At 37.8% G+C, this 17,320-nt stretch overlaps 1 protein-coding gene across 1 annotated transcript in view; it reads left to right on the forward strand.

Moving 5' to 3' along the window:
• PARD6B (par-6 family cell polarity regulator beta) overlaps positions 1-16,895 on the forward strand; it is a 25,420-nt gene extending 8,525 nt beyond the window's left edge. Inside the window, exons 2-3 of the mRNA XM_009326851.1 lie at positions 4,694-4,916; positions 13,970-16,895. Coding sequence (XP_009325126.1) covers positions 4,694-4,916; positions 13,970-14,799 — 1,053 coding nt within the window. The 3' untranslated portion in view covers positions 14,800-16,895. The remainder of the gene's footprint in view (positions 1-4,693; positions 4,917-13,969) is intronic.
• The last annotated feature ends 425 nt before the right edge of the window (positions 16,896-17,320 follow it).

The raw sequence follows: 17,320 nt of genomic DNA on the forward strand, positions 1-17,320 counted from the left end.
ACCTGCTGGAGGTGGCACCGGGGGCGAGGGGCCGGTGTCCGCCGGTGCGCGGCCCCGGTGCCGCTTGAGCGCCCCTCCGGCCGGCCGGGCTTAGGGAGGGGGTGGTGTCCGGGCTGCGGCTGGGGGCGGACTCCCTTCCCCACCTGCCTGTCCCTGCTCCAGCCAGCTCCCTCTGGTCTCCTCGGGCTGCTCAGCTGTTACGAGGCTAGGGCAGTGGGACTTAGGTGGCGGTGTCGCTTACCGGGCGCGCTGTCTGCGGGGGGGGGAAGTATTTTTGAAGTGTTTTAAAAAAACCAGGCTAGTGGAGTTGGCCCCTTGGTTTCTGCATAGACTAAAAAACATACAGAGAAGTAGATGTTTGTGGCAAGTTTGGGATAACTGGGCCAAAAGAGGTGTTTAGAGTCATAATCCACAAACTCCAAAACCTGTTCTTCATCTGAATTAGAAAAAGAGTACATTTGTTTAACTTAGTGACTGTTTATGTACTTTTTTTTTTATTTAACTTAGTGACTATGTGTTTCTCTACTTTTTTTTTTCGTGGGGTAGAACATATTCTTATAGCTTGCATTACTTGGTAGAAGTAAGCCCTGGCTAACTTATGTTAAAGTAGAGCTTGCCTTCTTTTAGAGGCTATCTGAGGATTTTACGCTGGCAATTGTTTTATGTGTTATGGCTTATACCAACAGTTTCTTGTGGTCAAAGCTTTGCACAGTTCTGTAAATTCTCTCATGGGTGTATCTGCATCCATTCTTCCTATTGTTAATTTTTCATGTGCTAGTTAGGCAAAGTCTTGCTGACAAAACTTTGATGTTCTGAAAGAAATTAGATTTATTTGTTCTGGTTTATATTTGTAGTATTTTGTTAACGTCATTCTGCAGTTAACAATTGTAGAAGCATTGGGTGTGCAGCATTAGGTGGAGTGTCAAGCTGTTAAACAAACGTGTGTAACTTGAGTTAAAACCTCTTTTTCATTGTCTAGACAAATTGCAAGTGCACCTACATGGGAATGTGTTTTCTTCCATCGGTAGAAAAATATCTCTTGTGGGCTTTTTTTAAACTGGTCTACAGTCTGTTGTCTGTATTCTGTACCTGCCTTCCCTGCTAAGCAAGTGTTACAGTAGCAGTATAGGTGAAGCAGTCAGGACTTGTGGTGTTGTGTGGGTTTTTTAAGGATAACATATCATAGTGCTGAAACTTCTAGAAAATGTATGGCTGGTCTCTATAGCTTGAATGATGATGACTTCTTTAAAGTGTTAACTTTTCATGTGGGCAAAACCAGAAAGCACAGGGAATACCTGGTAACCATGATTTCAAAATCTAGTGAAGCACAGCTATTACTGTGGTTGGTGAAGTCTTTTTAATCTGTGCTCTTGTAAGGTTGAAAACGGTCAGTACAACGTGTTTATAAACAAAGTACTTGTTTCCTCAGCCCAAAACTCTAGGCTTGCTGTTTCCCCCATTGTGTTTCTTCCTTGATTTAAAATATGTCTAGGGATCACCTGTGTGATGTGTTCTTTGGTGTTTGTACAGAGAAGTGTAGAAGTTCTAATGAATAGGGACTGTCTCTTAAGTACATGTTTGTTATGAAGCAGGTTTCAAGGCATTCCGAGAACTACTTGTTGCTAATGCATTATTTAACAGCACCTTGATTTAATATAGCATAGGAGTCATCTTCCTCTTATGAAAATAAGCAATTCTAAAGAGAAGGAAGAAAGGCTTGTGTGGGAGGTGGAGGGGACCATTACTGTGGAGTGGTCTAGGCTTTGAAGGCTTATCAGAGATGTACAGCTCTTTATTTAGATATTCCAAATCAATAATCGTGCACCAACTGACAAAGCTGTGCCAGCGCAGCCCAACTGTAGTTGCATTTATATGAGCAAAATCCTTTTGTTAGTCTAGTTTATTCAATTTGGGTAACTGGTCTGAACTTGCCCTGGGGAATCCCCATAGTATATTAATTCCAGTTAACCCTTCATAGAAAATAAAATTTTATACCCCAGACTAGAGTTCCTGGTGATGGTATGAAAGCCCCAAAATAAACTTCTAGTTCTCTAGATATAAAATTCAGGTTTTCCCCCCTCTCTCTCTTATGACTTGGAATAATATTTTTTCAGAATGAAATCTAGTATACTGATAAGACGGATATGGTTACTGTAGTTCATGGTCTATTGTTGCTGGAGACTTAAAGTATAGCAGCATTATGCTGTGTTACAGTGGACTTAAAGATGTCTCTCATGAGTAAGTCTTACTTAGGACGTTACTAGAGATACTCAGTATGCTGACATAGCTTGTACTGTGTTTTCCCAGATGAGTTAGCAGTGTAACAGCATGCATTTGTAAAGAGCTCAGGTGGCAAGAAGCCTTTTCTTCTTAAGTTAGTCTCTTCCAATCTTTCATCTCCTCTAAACTTATAAGTTTTAAGTGCAGCCTATTCAATAGAATGGAGTGTATTTGATGAAAACATTTCAGGGGGTTAAAATAAACTATGAAATTGCATAGTTTTACTTCTGTCTTTATCTGCTTTACAATAGTATTGAGCATATAGCAAACTGTGTTAGGAAATAATAGCCAGATTATTAGTCTCTTGGTGTTTGCACCAACTATGTATAACATCATGCGGGGAAAAAATAATCACACATTTGAAAATCTGGCCCTTTGTATGGTTGCTGCAATAGGATTTAACTTTTACTCCAAGTTGAGAGTAGGGTTGTTGGCACTTTAAACTTTTATTACTGAATTATGTTTAAACATAATTGTTCGAAGCCAAACAATTGAAATTGATGCAGTGCGTGGAGAATTCCAGTAGCTTCCACACTTCCATACTTAACATAGCTGAAGAAAGATTTGAGAGACACGGGGTAGTCTTTCACTGATGTCATGATTAAGCCTGCTGCTTCTGACGTGCTGGGAGTTTCTCCTGCAAGCTTTTCTTTGCTTTTCTTGTAAGCACGTATGAATCATCCCTTCTGCCTTATTGTTAGTTAATGTTACTGCAATTGGAGTATTTCTAGAAGAGGGATGTTCCCAGATAATTCCTTTATTTGAAACTTCTGGAGGAAGGTGGGGTGTTGGAAGGTGTACTGTGTTTTACTGTGCTGTGTTTGAGTTAGCTTGCTGTTAATGTGCTAACAATGGAGTCCTTGTCTCCTTATTTTCATTCCTTTGTTTGTATGTGAGAACTCTAAAGCTTTTATTCTCCAAAAGGTTGTAATCAAATGTGAGGTAAAGGCTGGTCTGGAGGCTTGGTAATGTGCACCTTCACATCTATTGTGTGTAACCCAAGTATGTGATAGGGAGGCTCAAACTTTCAGTCAGTGAGTATTTTGTTCCATGTGCCCTTCTGTTCTACTTAAAACTAAACTTGCTAAATAAATTATTTAAAGTCTTTATGTCCACTGTAGGTCAGCAATAGAATTCACCAAAAAAGCTACCAACTGACTTTTGTTTTCTATTTTTTTAATGGTTAGTTTATTACCCTTTTAATTCATATACAAGCTGGTCTGCTTTTAGTAACCTGGCTGCTGCTATCTCTTAATTCCTTTTACCATCTTTGGTGTGTTGTGCGTGCCTGATATGGAGGTTTTGGAGTAATTTTTATCCAGTATTCTGTTTGCTTTGGGTCCTGCCCTTGTTGGGCAGAACACTAATTTTACCAGTTATGCTTGCTAAAATTACAATTTGTCTAGTCTACATCAAATGTGTACTCTTTTATTTGCACCCAGTTTAGTCTTATGCCTACCACCACTGAATCATTGCTAGCATTGTTTTTTACTAAGTGTTTGTTATATAGGTGATTTAGGAGACTGAAGCTTGAGTGGACTAGGGACCTGGGTTTTTTTTATTGAATGATCATACTGACTAAATGCAAATCCTACCCCGAAAGTACAGCGCCAGTGATTAAGTGTTTTTTTGCGTATCTTCTGAATCTTGTCTGTTTTATACCCTGTATACAACTACATTTTAAAAGACTGTGCAATCAAGATTTGAGTCTTGATCATGCAGGCAAATCTTCTGAATGCTCTTAAGGAGTAGTGGCTGGTTGCCTCCTTACCTAAAGAGAGATATAAAGAGCAGAATTGGCTTGAGATCAGCTCACTAAAGCTTTACTGCACATACAGTTTGTACTGAAAAGCAGCAGCCTTTCTTAGTAGTCTTCAGGCAAAGTGGCTTTTTAATTTCTTGTCCAAACAACTGGGAATCCAAAAACTACTGTCTTGCATAGGTTGACCATAGCTGTATAACAATCTATACATACCGTTCTAAAGTGCACTGAAATTTCTTTGAAAAAGTTCCAGGTAGTCACATACCATAGGAGGTTAATCGTAACCTTGTTTTTGAGTCACCAACATCAGTGCTGGGTATGAATTTGGCTGTTTCCATAAGCATGTAAGAATCTGCAATTACTTTTGCACTAGTTTGTCACCTTAATGCTAAGCTCCCATATTAGTGAATGCTTTGACCTAAACAGAACAATGAAAACAAGTTTTGCATGTTTTATCAAGACCAAAAATAGTTATAACTTGGGGGGCGGGGGGGAACAGCTTAAACTGACCTTTTTATGCCACGTCGAAATTATTGATGTAGTTTAGTGCACTTTTAATTCCGTAACATTTCTGGTTTAACATCCAAATCATTCTATTGCTTGAGGATATTAGACTTCCATATTAATGATGTAAGATATATTTTGTTGTAGTTTGGAGCAGAATTTCGACGATTTTCTCTGGAGAGATCCAAACCTGGAAAGTTTGAGGAGTTCTATGGATTGTTGCAGCATGTGCACAAGATACCAAATGTTGATGTTCTAGTGGGATATACGGATGTTCATGGAGACCTGCTGCCTATCAATAATGATGACAATTATCATAAAGCAGTTTCCACAGCCAATCCTCTACTCAGGATTTTCATTCAGAGAAAAGGTAAGTGCACTTGAAGTCTGTGAATCATCTGTTTATCCAGTTATACTGTGTTGCGGTAAACAGTGTGATGTATGGAGGAAAAAAACCCTTCAGTCCTATTTCATCATGTTGAATTCCGTAATTATGGATCATGAATGGTATTCACAACTCATCTCTCTTGCAAGAGCTTCCTCGAGCAACCTATTTATACTTTGTGCTTTTTTGCTTGTATTTAGTTCAGTTAGATAAAGTCAAGTTAAATCTCTAGCAAATGCTTCTTTCTGGTTTTATGTAAGCAAATGAAAATAAGCTTTAAACTTCTAGGGTTTTCCGCTCTGTATGTTGGATGCCTTTCACTTAAAATTCTGATCTTGATCAGACAAGAAGAGTGGCCATTACAGGATGGAAAGGAATCTTGGAAGTCTTATTGCATGAAGTATTAAATGTCAGTATAAATTAAAGACTAACTTTGTAATATGCTACTCTTATCACACTTTCCTAATAAAACGTTCTGAAGCTTTCAAAATGACAAGCTTATTTCAGTTAGCAAACCTCAAATGTGAGTGCTGCTCAGTTTGTTGATTTGCCTTTAAAAATAGCATGTCTTGTAGGCACAAAGTTCGGGTTGTCTTTTTCTAGTGTCTGCTTTTGTTCATGAAGGAAAAAAAAATCAAATTTGAAGTTGTATTTGTTCTTGTCCAGGAGAACATATTCAGTACATGGAACTGAAGGGGAGGGGAGAAATCTAGTGATGTGATTTGAAATTGTTTTAATGCAGAGAAGTCAAGAGAAATCCAAGAAGTGCAGAAAGCAGGTTCTGCTTACTTGCATACAAGTGTGAGTGTGCATGCATTGTGTGTATAGATGTATACGAACACATGCATGTGCAATTCCTATCATAATAAGGCAGTCAACTGATCTTTGAACAGCAGACAGCTTCTTGCTTAACTATTTTATAAAGATGTGCACTGTTTCTGGTTGTTGCTAAGACAGGCTTATTTTCCTTAGAAAATACTTGGGCATCGGAAGCTTTTATCAACTTTCCCACTCCAAAAAATGAACAAGCTCCGCAACAGCCTGACACAAAAACAATATTCAAAAATAGTGTGGCTGCTTGCCAGCTGCTGTGCTGCTGACAAAATGTAGTTTTGTTTGTATTGAGGATAGTATAGTCTAGTAAGGCCTATGTTTTCAGTCCTGAATTGCCAAAGGAATGAACTATTTGCTTTAATAGAACCTAGAGGTGGAAGAGGTCTATGATTCCATTTAGTCTCCTACAGCAGCCATATGATGAGAACGGATAAGCCACTTTGTCAGACCGGGATTATTGCGTTTATATTTTAACACCATATGTTTTTAGATTGTTACAAGTGTTACATGTTTAATGCTGACTGTTACTAGTGTTACATTTGTAACACCTTATACCTTCATTGTACCTTTATTTAAAGCATGAGGGATTACTTCTTATTACTCTGGTACGAGGAATTGATAATAGAATTTATATAATGCACAGAACTAGAAATAAGATTAACCCACTTAAGTTTGTCATGCCAAGAATTGATAGCAGGAAAAGCTATGTAGAAAGTATCAGTTGTCATCACCTTCCCTTTGAGACTAGAGTCTTTTGGCTATATAGTTTTAGGGAATAAAGAAGCCAGGCTGGCATCTGAGTCCAGCACTGTACTTTGTTTTGAATTAATTGTGACCACTTTGATAATTTCTGTTGATTAAATTGAGGCTTTGATTCCATTAGCATCTTTGCCATATAGAACAGTGGTTTGTTTGATGGAAAATAAGAAAATAACTTAATTCTGTATTTTACTTGTAATAATTTGCCTGTAACTAAAGCTGAATTGCAGGAGTTAGAGATGTGTCATAATTTGTGCAGCATAATTTGTTTAGGTGTGATTAATTCATCCGATCGCACAGATCTTTATTGGCTGCACCTCTGAAATTGAAAATCAACTGTCTGAACAAATACCTGCTATTGATGGGGCAGCTTTGAGCTGTGCTGTTTTGGAACTATAATAAGTGACACATGTCACTTTTCCACCTGCAAGGCTTCTCGTGGCTTTCATACATTCTCTTAAATCATTTGAAAGATTTCTGTGGGTTTTCTAATGGAACTTTGCCTTTTTTGTATTTCCAGCAACAGTAGTTGGAAATTTAAGATCTTTGGCAAAAAGCCACTGTGGGGAAGAGAGAAAGTTTTTGCTGCCTTAAAAGATAGGAAATTTTATTATACTGTCTTACCTGTTTAGAAGCTACATGCAATTTGTGGAAAGCTAACATAAGGTATGAGCAGACTACAATAAAATCTAGGGTAAATAGTATTAAGTTCTTAGTATACTGCATCCAAGGAACACCTTAAGGGGTTGAAATGGGAGCAACAAGATGCTTTTGCAATGTTATTAATAAGTGACAATTGTGATAATGTGACTCCAAAACTTGAGAATTTTTGTTACGCCAGAGTAAGCACTCTTCTCTTAGGTTCGATTTTTACTCCTAATTTATGAAAGCTAGAAAGTTGTCTGTCCTAAGCATTTATGTACATTGGTTAATGTGGTAAGAAACCTAGAGATCTTGTAATGAAATGAAATCAAATCACGTTATTCCCCTTAGACTCTTCTAATTGTATTTAACTAAGTTACTTTAAAATATTTTAAACTGCTCCAGTGCTAAATCTAAACTGGAGCTTGATATTGCACAAGTCAAGAATGGCTATCAGTTTGCACAAAACAGTTGCTTACTGGAATTTCGTTCTGCAGTTTAACAGATTAACAGGTATTATTGACATCTGGAATTGGAAGGTTAAGCTGATGTAGCATGATTAAATCCAGATGTATGGGAGTCGCTCTTTCTGTGAGAAAAATCTTACTGAAGATAGTAGTGGGGGGGACATAGTCCGCACAGGCCCTGAAGGGCAGTTTGATGTGGGGGACTTTGCATTGTAAATACAAGAGTAATAGAGATGATAACTTAACAAAAGATATTTATTTCATTACAATGTCCTTAAACTCACTTGCAGGATATTAAATTACAATATACAACTCCTGCAAGTGCTGCATGTACATGGCTGTACATAGTAAAAAGTGGGTTCTTTGGTTAATTCATTTGTGCCTCTTGAGATAGACTTTTTCTCTGAGAAGCTTTATTTTGATGAAAGGTAAGAGGAGTTGGCTTTTTAAACTATTTGTATGGAATATCCTAGCTATTCTGAGTTATCTTCCTAAAAATGTAGGTTAGTTTCTTAAAACCATGTTTTGTTATAACTTGTGACTAAATAGGAGACAGGATTTGTTGGGGCTTATTTAAAAAAATGCTAAATTGCATCTGTATTCAAATGTACTAATGATTGGGGGTTTTGAAAATTTAATTCTTGAGGGGTAACTCTACATTGCTTTGCAAATAGGTCAGGAAAATATTTTAAATTTGTCTTGAGCAATGTTAAATTGAAAGCAGATTTGGCATTTGTGGGCTTTTGTTTTAAGTTTCATGTAGTAAGTATATATAGATTGGTGCCACCTTGAGCTTGAAACTGCTGGGGAAAAATCATTCTTGCACTATGTGGATGTTCTCTGTAACACTATCTGTAGTTAACACCTTGTCCTTTGGCTTTATGCCAAAGTATTTGCCTCTGCAGCTTTAAACTGATTAGCTAGGTGCCAGAACAAAGATGCTTTTGTACTCAAGAATATTGCTGTAGAAAATTTGTTTAGCGGTGGAAGAGAGGTTAAACAGAGTCACTGCTGCTTGGCTGAGATTTGGAGAGATGAGTTTTCATCAACCTTTCACTATTTCTTTTTCCCACAAATTATGTAAGTTTAGCTGTATATCTTAAGGTTTGTGCTAGTTTTGAATTTTTAGACTACTAAGCCTAGTTACAATGCAAAACAACTACCCTCTGGTGCTTTATAATTTCTTAAATGTTTTTACATATGGCTTGCAATTTTGGGATGCTTTTACTTCAACAATGTGTCATGTAACTTAAGAAGTAAGTTTCTAAAAGCAAAAGCACCAGCTCAATGTTAAGATTTCTGATTGTATATTTGTCTTCTGAAAGAGACTTTTTAAAGTTCATGTCTCTTCCAATGAATGTTTCTCTGATCTTAGTTTTTGTTTAAAAAGCACTTTTGAATCTGTTAGTTCACATACAGATATATTTACATAATATCTCTTTCAAAGCCAGTCTTTTTGCAACTGATCTTCATGTTTCTCTACTAACTGTGGAAAAATTTGGTTTGGACAAAAATTTTAAGCCTTATCAGGTGGTAGTTGTAGGAAGGCAAGTTGGGGGGTGATTTTTGTTTGCTCATTTCTTGTTGGGGAAGGAAGTTGTGAATAATTCTACATCTAACTGTCGAGTAAAGAGCACAAACTTACTGTGATCGTTTGCAGGACACAGTAAATCTATTTCTTGGATGTAATAAATGTGTATATGTTTGTATATCTAGTACATGGCAAACTTACCATGTAGGCACAGAAGGTCTGAGTGGCCCAAGAGGGATCCTGGTATGTGGCCTACTATGAAGGTGAAGAAGCTTTACAGCCCACTGTGGCAAGCTGGGAATGTCGAATATGATATACATTTGATATGAGAGAATGTGTAAAATACCAGATACTCTGATTCTTTGACAAGAATCTGAGTTTGTGCACTTTGAATTTAAGGAGAAAAATTAAAAAACTGAATACCTTTTAATGTTGCAGTGCATGTGGAAGAGCACTTGTAAGAAAATGAATACTGACAATGTTTTGATACACTGTTTTCCTGTGTACTGTTTCAAAACCAACTCTTGTACTAAGAGCAGTAGAAACCTAGTGCTTCACTGGTACCAATGTGTTAGTACCTATATCCTAGAATTTTCATCAGCAACTTGCACTCTAGCACAAATAAATTGTGCATGTGCGATTTTCCTATCTTTTTTAGATGAGCTTACTCTAAAAAAAAAGAAAAGGCATAATATGGCTTAAGGTCTGAACAATATGGAACTAATCAGTTGAAATGGTTTCAACTTACTCATTGGCTCTCTGGAGAACTTCCCAAAGCACAGAGCTCTTCTGGAGCAATGCGGTGTTAAATGCCTAGAAATATGTGTCACCACTACAAACCAAAAAAGTGAAACTTCTGAAATGAGGCAAAATGACATGTCTTGTCCATGCAATGTTACTCTGGTCCTTAGAATACTCTTCTCTGGTGTTGTTGAATTTACCATTGATTGTGCAGCCTTAAAACCAGAGTTCTAAAGTATCGGAGAGCTATACTACTTAGACATGCACTGCACAAAAAAGTTTTTATGTAGTTTTTGAGATCACTAAGATGCATACCAGCTGCTGGTGGGGGAGGGGGAAATCCATGACCTAAAAAAATAGCCTTTGCACTCGTTAACATTCTTAATTCTAATATTCAAGTCACCATTGTCTATTGTTTGTCTAAACCCTTCACCTATACTACCACTTTCTTGCTGTCATTGTGTTACTTTGTATTTAGCAGTAAAAGATATTTAAAGCAAGACCCTTCTGTCTAGTATCTTATTTCACAATTGCCCTTTCCAAGTTGTTTTGTAAGCGATTGTAGTTCCAAATAAAAGAGAGAAGCTATTGCAACTCATTGAATTGCAAAAATCCTCCCAATGTAACGACCAGATGTCTAACTTGAAACTGGTTGGATGGGTTGTCAGTAGAGATAAGGGCAAAACTTCTCACACTTTTTTTCTTTGATTGTAAGTTTTAAGCAAACATTAAAAGAATTGCTCCATGTTGTCTGAAAAATCAGTATGTTAGTTTTCAGCAATGGAGTACAGGATTTTTAATGGCTGATCTTCAGTTAGTTAGATATCCCAAAATGCGTTTTACAGACAAAATGGTAAGTTTGCATTTTTGGAGGTGTTTTACACTTCAGACATGGTCCACCTATTATGCTTTGGTTTGGGAGGTTGGATTGTTTTTTAATCAACCCACTCTTCAACACAACTGACAACACTCTTTAGGCATCTGAAGGACAGGTTTTAGGCTATTTCTAAAGCCTTCTTACTTGATGTTGAGATCTAATGTTATTTTAATTTAACCTTAAATTACAATTTTTTTTCTCCTTAACCTCTTTTGCGGAAGAACAATAATTCCATGCTTTTCTAAGAGAACCTTTCAGACTCCCAAATAAACTAAAAATTATTTCCTGTATTCACAATGATCTAATTTAACGTTCTCAAGAATAGCTAGTGTAGATTCTTCTGTTTGCTTCTACTTTCCTACTCTTCCTTGTACAATTCATAGAATTATAGAACAAACCAAGTTGGAAGGCCTCAAAAGATCATCTGGTCCAACCTTTTATGGAAAGAGAGCCTAGATGAGATTATCTAGTACCCTGTCCAATTGCATCTTGAAAACCTCTAGTGATGGGGACTCCACTGCATCCCTGTGGAGGTTGTTCTAGTGATTGATTGTTCTTACTGTTAAAAAAGACTGACTTATATTGAGATGAAACCTCTCCCAATGCAACTTGTACCCATTGCCCTGTCTTCTCCATGTGTCTTTGTCCTCTTGGCAGCCACCCTTTAAGTACTGAAATACTGTGGTGAGGTTCCTCCTGAGCCTTTTCTCCAGAGAGAAAAGACCTAACTCCTTCAGTCTTTCCTCATAGGGCAGGTTCGCCAGCCCTTTGATCATCTTCGTGGCCTTCCTTTGGACCCTCTCCAGCCTGTCTACATCTTTCTTGAATTGTGAGGACCAGAACTTGACGCAGTACTCCAGGTGCAGCCTGACAAGCGCTGAGCAGTGGGTTGATGACATCTCTGTCTCTGCTAGTAATGCTGCTGTGGATGCAGCTCAAGGATCCAGTTTGCCCTTGCTGCAGCAGCGCACTGCTGAATCATGTTCAGCTTGTCCACCAGGATCCTCAGGTCCCTTTCAGCAGGCTGCTCCCCAGCCACACAGATCACAGCCTGTGCTGGGCTCTTTGGTTATCTCATCCCAAGTGCAGGACTTCACACTTGTCTTTGTTAAATTTCATACTGTTCTTGCTGTCCCAGTCTTTGATTTAGCTTCATTTTTACCTGCTGATCCTAAGAAGGCAGGGAAACAGATTTTGCAGAGGCTGTCTCACTGGGTGAAATGGGAGAGAAAAGTCCCTAGGGTGCTGTTAATATGCACTTTCTCACATAAAGTGAGAGCACTGTGGGGTGTCTGTGCTAAAGTAACACATGTGGAATAATTTGTGTTAGTGCTGCCTTTGTTCATTCAGTAACTCTTGCAGAAACACCAGTCTGGGTGAAAAGACGGCCAAATCTGAGAAACAGTAAAGTAAAAATTAACTATGCAAGGTGGATATAATATTCTAGAGAGGCCTCCATGTCCTCCCAAAGTAACCGAGATTGTCACAAAAGCAACTCCAGAGTATAGTACGGCTGTGTAGACTTGGCTGTCTTCAGAAATAATTCCTGTTTGTGTCAATTAAATTGTTGAACAACTTTATCTGTAAACTTTAATACAAAGCTATTCTGTCTTTAGCAAACAGCTTTGCCTCGCTTAAGGTGTGATTATTTTTTTAAACAAAAAGTATTAAGAAATGTAAATGAGGCCATCATCAGGACACATTTTTTAAACCATGTTGATGAACTACTTTATTACTATTGTGTACACACAAGTTAAAAGTTTATAATAAATCTGTTTGGGTTTTTTTGGTGGGCTAATTTAAATTTGTTTCTTTTCCTGTTGTCCTTTATCTTTTAGAATACCAAGTCCAAGGCTGCCTTCGTAGACCAATCATTCTTAATCTCTTATTTTCAGCAGCCCTAATGTCTGGGGAAGGGAGGGGCTAGTATTACATGTTGGAATGGTGTTAGACTATTGCTTCGGAACTACTTTCTCTGTTCTGTTTTGCTTAAAGCATCTGTAAAGTCCAGATATAACTGGTACATGTCCATATATCTTCATCTTAGCCTGGGGGGGGGGAGGAGGAATCTTCTGACTTACTAACTCTCACTGCATGCTTTTTTCATCAGCAATTGACAGCTCTCCTGAAATTTCACGCTAGGGTAGCATTTCTGTAGTTACTTCAATTCACAGATTGAAATGTATAGCAACTCTTTTACTTTCTTGGCTGTACCAATGGCATCTTCATGTGGTAATACAAAGAAATTCCAACTTCTCTGAGTTGCAGGGTTAGCGCAAACCAGTTCTGCTTGATTTTTTTTATCCACTGCAGGAAAAAAAAATCTGCAGCATTGCAAAAATACGTGTGTAAAGTCAAGGAGACTCAGATCTGAATATGTTTTGGTTCATTGTTTTTGGAGAGTTATAGCATATTAAAAAGAAAAATGGAAGCTTCCTTTGGTAAATAGGCATTTCAGACATCAGAATTGCTTCTGCAGAACACATTTTCTTTTCCATTAGAAGTATTTGTATGATTTGCATATGTTTTCTTTTTTAAAATTCTAAGCCATTTGCATACTTCTGTATCAAATTGTGGCAGTTACAGCATTGCTTGTATGAACGGTTTTGCTTGAGGTGTTTGTGTGCAAGATCTCTCCGTTTCTGCTCCACAGCCATTTTACCTACATTGCATGGGGGGCAGGGAAGACTGCAGAATGGAATAAGCTTTCTGGAGTTTGAATCCAGGTCACTTGGCTAGCTTCCAGGATCTAGGCAGTAATAGGCACGCTGGCTGCTTTCCCTTTTTCATTCTTTTTTCCAATGATCTGAAACCTGAGGAGAGAAAACTAACAAGTGGAATTACTGTGAATAAAATTAAAATGTTTCTAGGAACATGCTCACTCTTTCCATTCTAACCTTTTTCTCAAGCAGCTAGAATATAGTTCTTTGTGTCTCTACTGCTGCTAACTTGCTTTAATTTTTTTGTATACGGTCTTTCCTTTGGTAGTAGGAAACCAAAAGTATTACAAACTTTGAATCTCATAACTTTAAAGCTCTTGTTTCTTGCGTAGAGAGAAATGTTTCTACTGTAGTAAGCCAGATACCTTCTAGATTAGATATTTCATTCTGCTAACCTAAAACACGATAGCAATGCGATATGGACCACATATAAAGTGATCTAATCAGCAATGTGCTATGTCTTACAGAAGATGCAGACTACAGTGCCTTTGGTACGGATACTATGACAAGGAAGAAAAATGTCTTATCAAATGTGTTACGTCCGGATAATCACAAGAAGAAACCACACATTGTCATTAGCATGCCACAAGACTTCAGACCAGTGTCTTCTATTATAGATGTAGATATTCTTCCAGAAACCCATCGTAGGGTACGACTTTACAAATACGGAACTGACAAACCTCTTGGATTCTACATACGAGATGGCTCTAGCGTCAGAGTAACGCCACATGGATTAGAGAAAGTTCCGGGGATTTTCATATCTAGGCTTGTCCCTGGAGGTCTGGCTCAAAGCACAGGCTTACTGGCTGTCAATGATGAAGTACTGGAGGTGAATGGAATAGAGGTTTCAGGAAAAAGCCTTGATCAGGTTACAGACATGATGATTGCAAACAGCCGTAACCTGATCATTACAGTAAGACCAGCAAACCAGAGAAATAACGTTGTGAGGAACAGTCGGACTTCTGGCAGCTCCGGTCAGTCTACTGAATCTAGCCTTCCAAGTAGCACACCAAATATTTTAGCAAATTTCTTGCAAGGAGAAGAGGAGAGCGATGAAGAGGACATTATTATTGAAGATAGTGGTGAGCCACAGCAGATTCCAAAAGCTGCACCTACCAGCGAAAGCCTAGAATCGTTGACACAAATTGAACTCCTTCATGAGTCAACACAAAATGGATTCCTTCCTTCCAGTGAGATGAACTTGAATCATTCAGCTGGCAGCATTAGCATGGAATATGAAGTACAAGATCCAGATCATAAGTCATTAGAAGAAGATGGAACTATAATAACGCTATGAAATTACATTGGTGTACTTTCTATTAAGTAAGGATGCCATATGTGTTTTAATTTGGCTTAATATGTAATACATTTTATACCTCTCCATCTACCGAGCACTGCAGTTAGATTAAAAGGAGGGAAAAAAGTAAATACAAGAAGGTCAAAATTATGTAAGTTGACTAACTTCAGTCAGTTCTGCGCTTCAATGTAAATACTTCACAAAGATAGAAAAAATTGGTAAATGACTGAAATTGGGTGAGGAGAATTTAAATTGAAAATGAAGGATAGCTAAGAGATGGCTGTGAGCTTTCTTTTAAAGGTACTTGATTTTTTTTAATGCAGAATACTACTGGTTCTACAGAAGTAAACTTCCATTATTGTGTGAGGTTGACTATCTAATGTACTGTGGTTTCGTGTTTATCTGAAGTGCTGCTTATGTATGATGGGGCTGCTTTAGCCACTTCATTCCTGTTCTGGACTGCTGTTTAGTTGGTAGAGCTGTTTGTGTGGCTCTGTGTATGAGGAAACTGAAAAATAAGTGGGAAGTGGGATGGGAAGAGTTGTTCTTGGTTGGTCTAGTTCCCTGACTGACACACTGAGCAACAGGGATATTGATAGTGGCCAGCAACTTGACAACAGTCAGGATTTGAAGGTGGGGGCTTCTGAAGTTGACTGTTCCTTTGTAAGTGAATGTGCAACCACGGGCACATTAGTCATGCACCTTTACCGTTTTTAACGGCCAGGTAAGCTTACTTTTAATGACTATGATTTTGAAATTCAAATGTGAAAGTCTTAACACTTACGTATCAAAGACCTGTTCTCATTTTAGTTTGCAGTATTTAAGGATATCACTGGATTTAGTTGCTAATCCCAGTAAATTTCAAAGAAATAAAATGTAAACTTAATGCTATGGAAATAACAATCTATGTTAAAATTGCAGTCCTAGTAGAAGCTGTAAAGATTTCTACTAGGAAGGGTTTGTAGTGAGTCTGAATTATGTAAAAAGTGACTTTCTTCAAACCTAAACAAGTTAGAACAGCTTAAATTAAATCCCTGGATTAAAAAAAAAGTTTTAAGTTAGAATGAGGCTTTAATAGAACTTCCTTGAGCCACGTGATATTAAATTGTTCATTATAATGAACTAAACTGTAAATGCTGATCTTTCTGTGTGCCACTGGCCGGGTGTGTTGAATATTACAAAGTTGCTATATGTGAAACAAAATACTGGTGACAAGTCCTGATACTGCAAGTGTGTAAGTATGTGTGTAATCAGACTTACTAGTAGTATTGCAGGGAGAGGGTGCTAGCATTCTTTTTGTCCTTTCCTCTTCTAGTATCTCGTGCTTTACTACTTTGGCACTCAGTTCCCAACCCGACCCTTCTCTGGGAACATAAGTTGTGGTAGGAAAATGAGACGGGTACTAATAGGGCTGGGGAGAAGGATGGATGGAGCTTCTCACCAGGGATCCAGCAGTCTATGTCAACCTCTAAGAAAGAAGTAGGGTGCTACCAGTTCTGTACTGTGGTACTGTGATTACCAGAGCCAGTAGTCTAGGTTCTTGGAAGCATGTTCTACCTTGTGGGGAGATATGAGCGGGAAAGGAGACTAACCCCTTTTTTTTTTTCCCTCAGTCTATCTTGGGGAAACATCTACCTCTGGTAATTTTACTAACAAGAGACTAACTGTAAGTTTAACGTTAAGACATCTGTAAAAGTCTTTATAGGATATCAGAGGCTAAAACTATCTTTTAAGATTTTTGTAATGATGTAAACAAAATTGCTTCAGTTATTACTGCGGTTTAATTTTACAAAATGCAAATTTTAAATTCATCTCATGAGCAGTAGTATATTTGAGCCTTCAATACCATTGGAGTTCAAGCCTCATAGATGTCAAGAAAGATTGTATTCATGCCCTTTTTTATAGATGGAGAGTTGGTGTAACAGACAATGGCACTCTGCAAATAGAGGTTAGAGTTCTGCTTTGCTGGATTTATTTATGGTTTCTTCAGTGTGCATATGGAGAGGCCCTGGAATCTTTTCCAACATGAGCAGGAATTTTGAAGTGTTTTACTTATTTTGCTAATAATTATTAAAAATGAAGTAACTGCATCCACTTAGTGTGAGATGAGAAAAAGAAATGTAGATTTTTAAACAGACATGTTTTCTGTCAGTGCTGCTCTGCACTTCCTTTATTTAAGGAAGGTTGTTTACTTTAAAATGTCTTCTTTTTTTCCTTCTATCAAAAGACTTTTCTTCCTGTATGAAATCATCAGTGGAGGGTGACTTTCATTTATTATGCTAGTTTGCACTTCTGTGCCTTTCGTTTACTTGAATGTATTGTGAATAATCAAAGGAATAAAGGCACTTGGATGAGAAGAGAAATGATGTCCACAGATACAGAGAATGAACTGGTAGTGCACTTAATACAGGTGCAATGTTTTCATTCAGTGGAAATACATTATGGGTCTAATGTGGTACATTAGTATTTTGCAGCTTGGATAATAGCTTTGAGCTATTAACTTACACAGGAGGGTTGAGTC

This window comes from Pygoscelis adeliae, unplaced genomic scaffold (genome assembly GCF_000699105.1).
Source record: "Pygoscelis adeliae isolate BGI_AS28 unplaced genomic scaffold, ASM69910v1 Scaffold286, whole genome shotgun sequence".
NCBI classification, from domain to species: Eukaryota; Metazoa; Chordata; class Aves; order Sphenisciformes; family Spheniscidae; genus Pygoscelis; species Pygoscelis adeliae.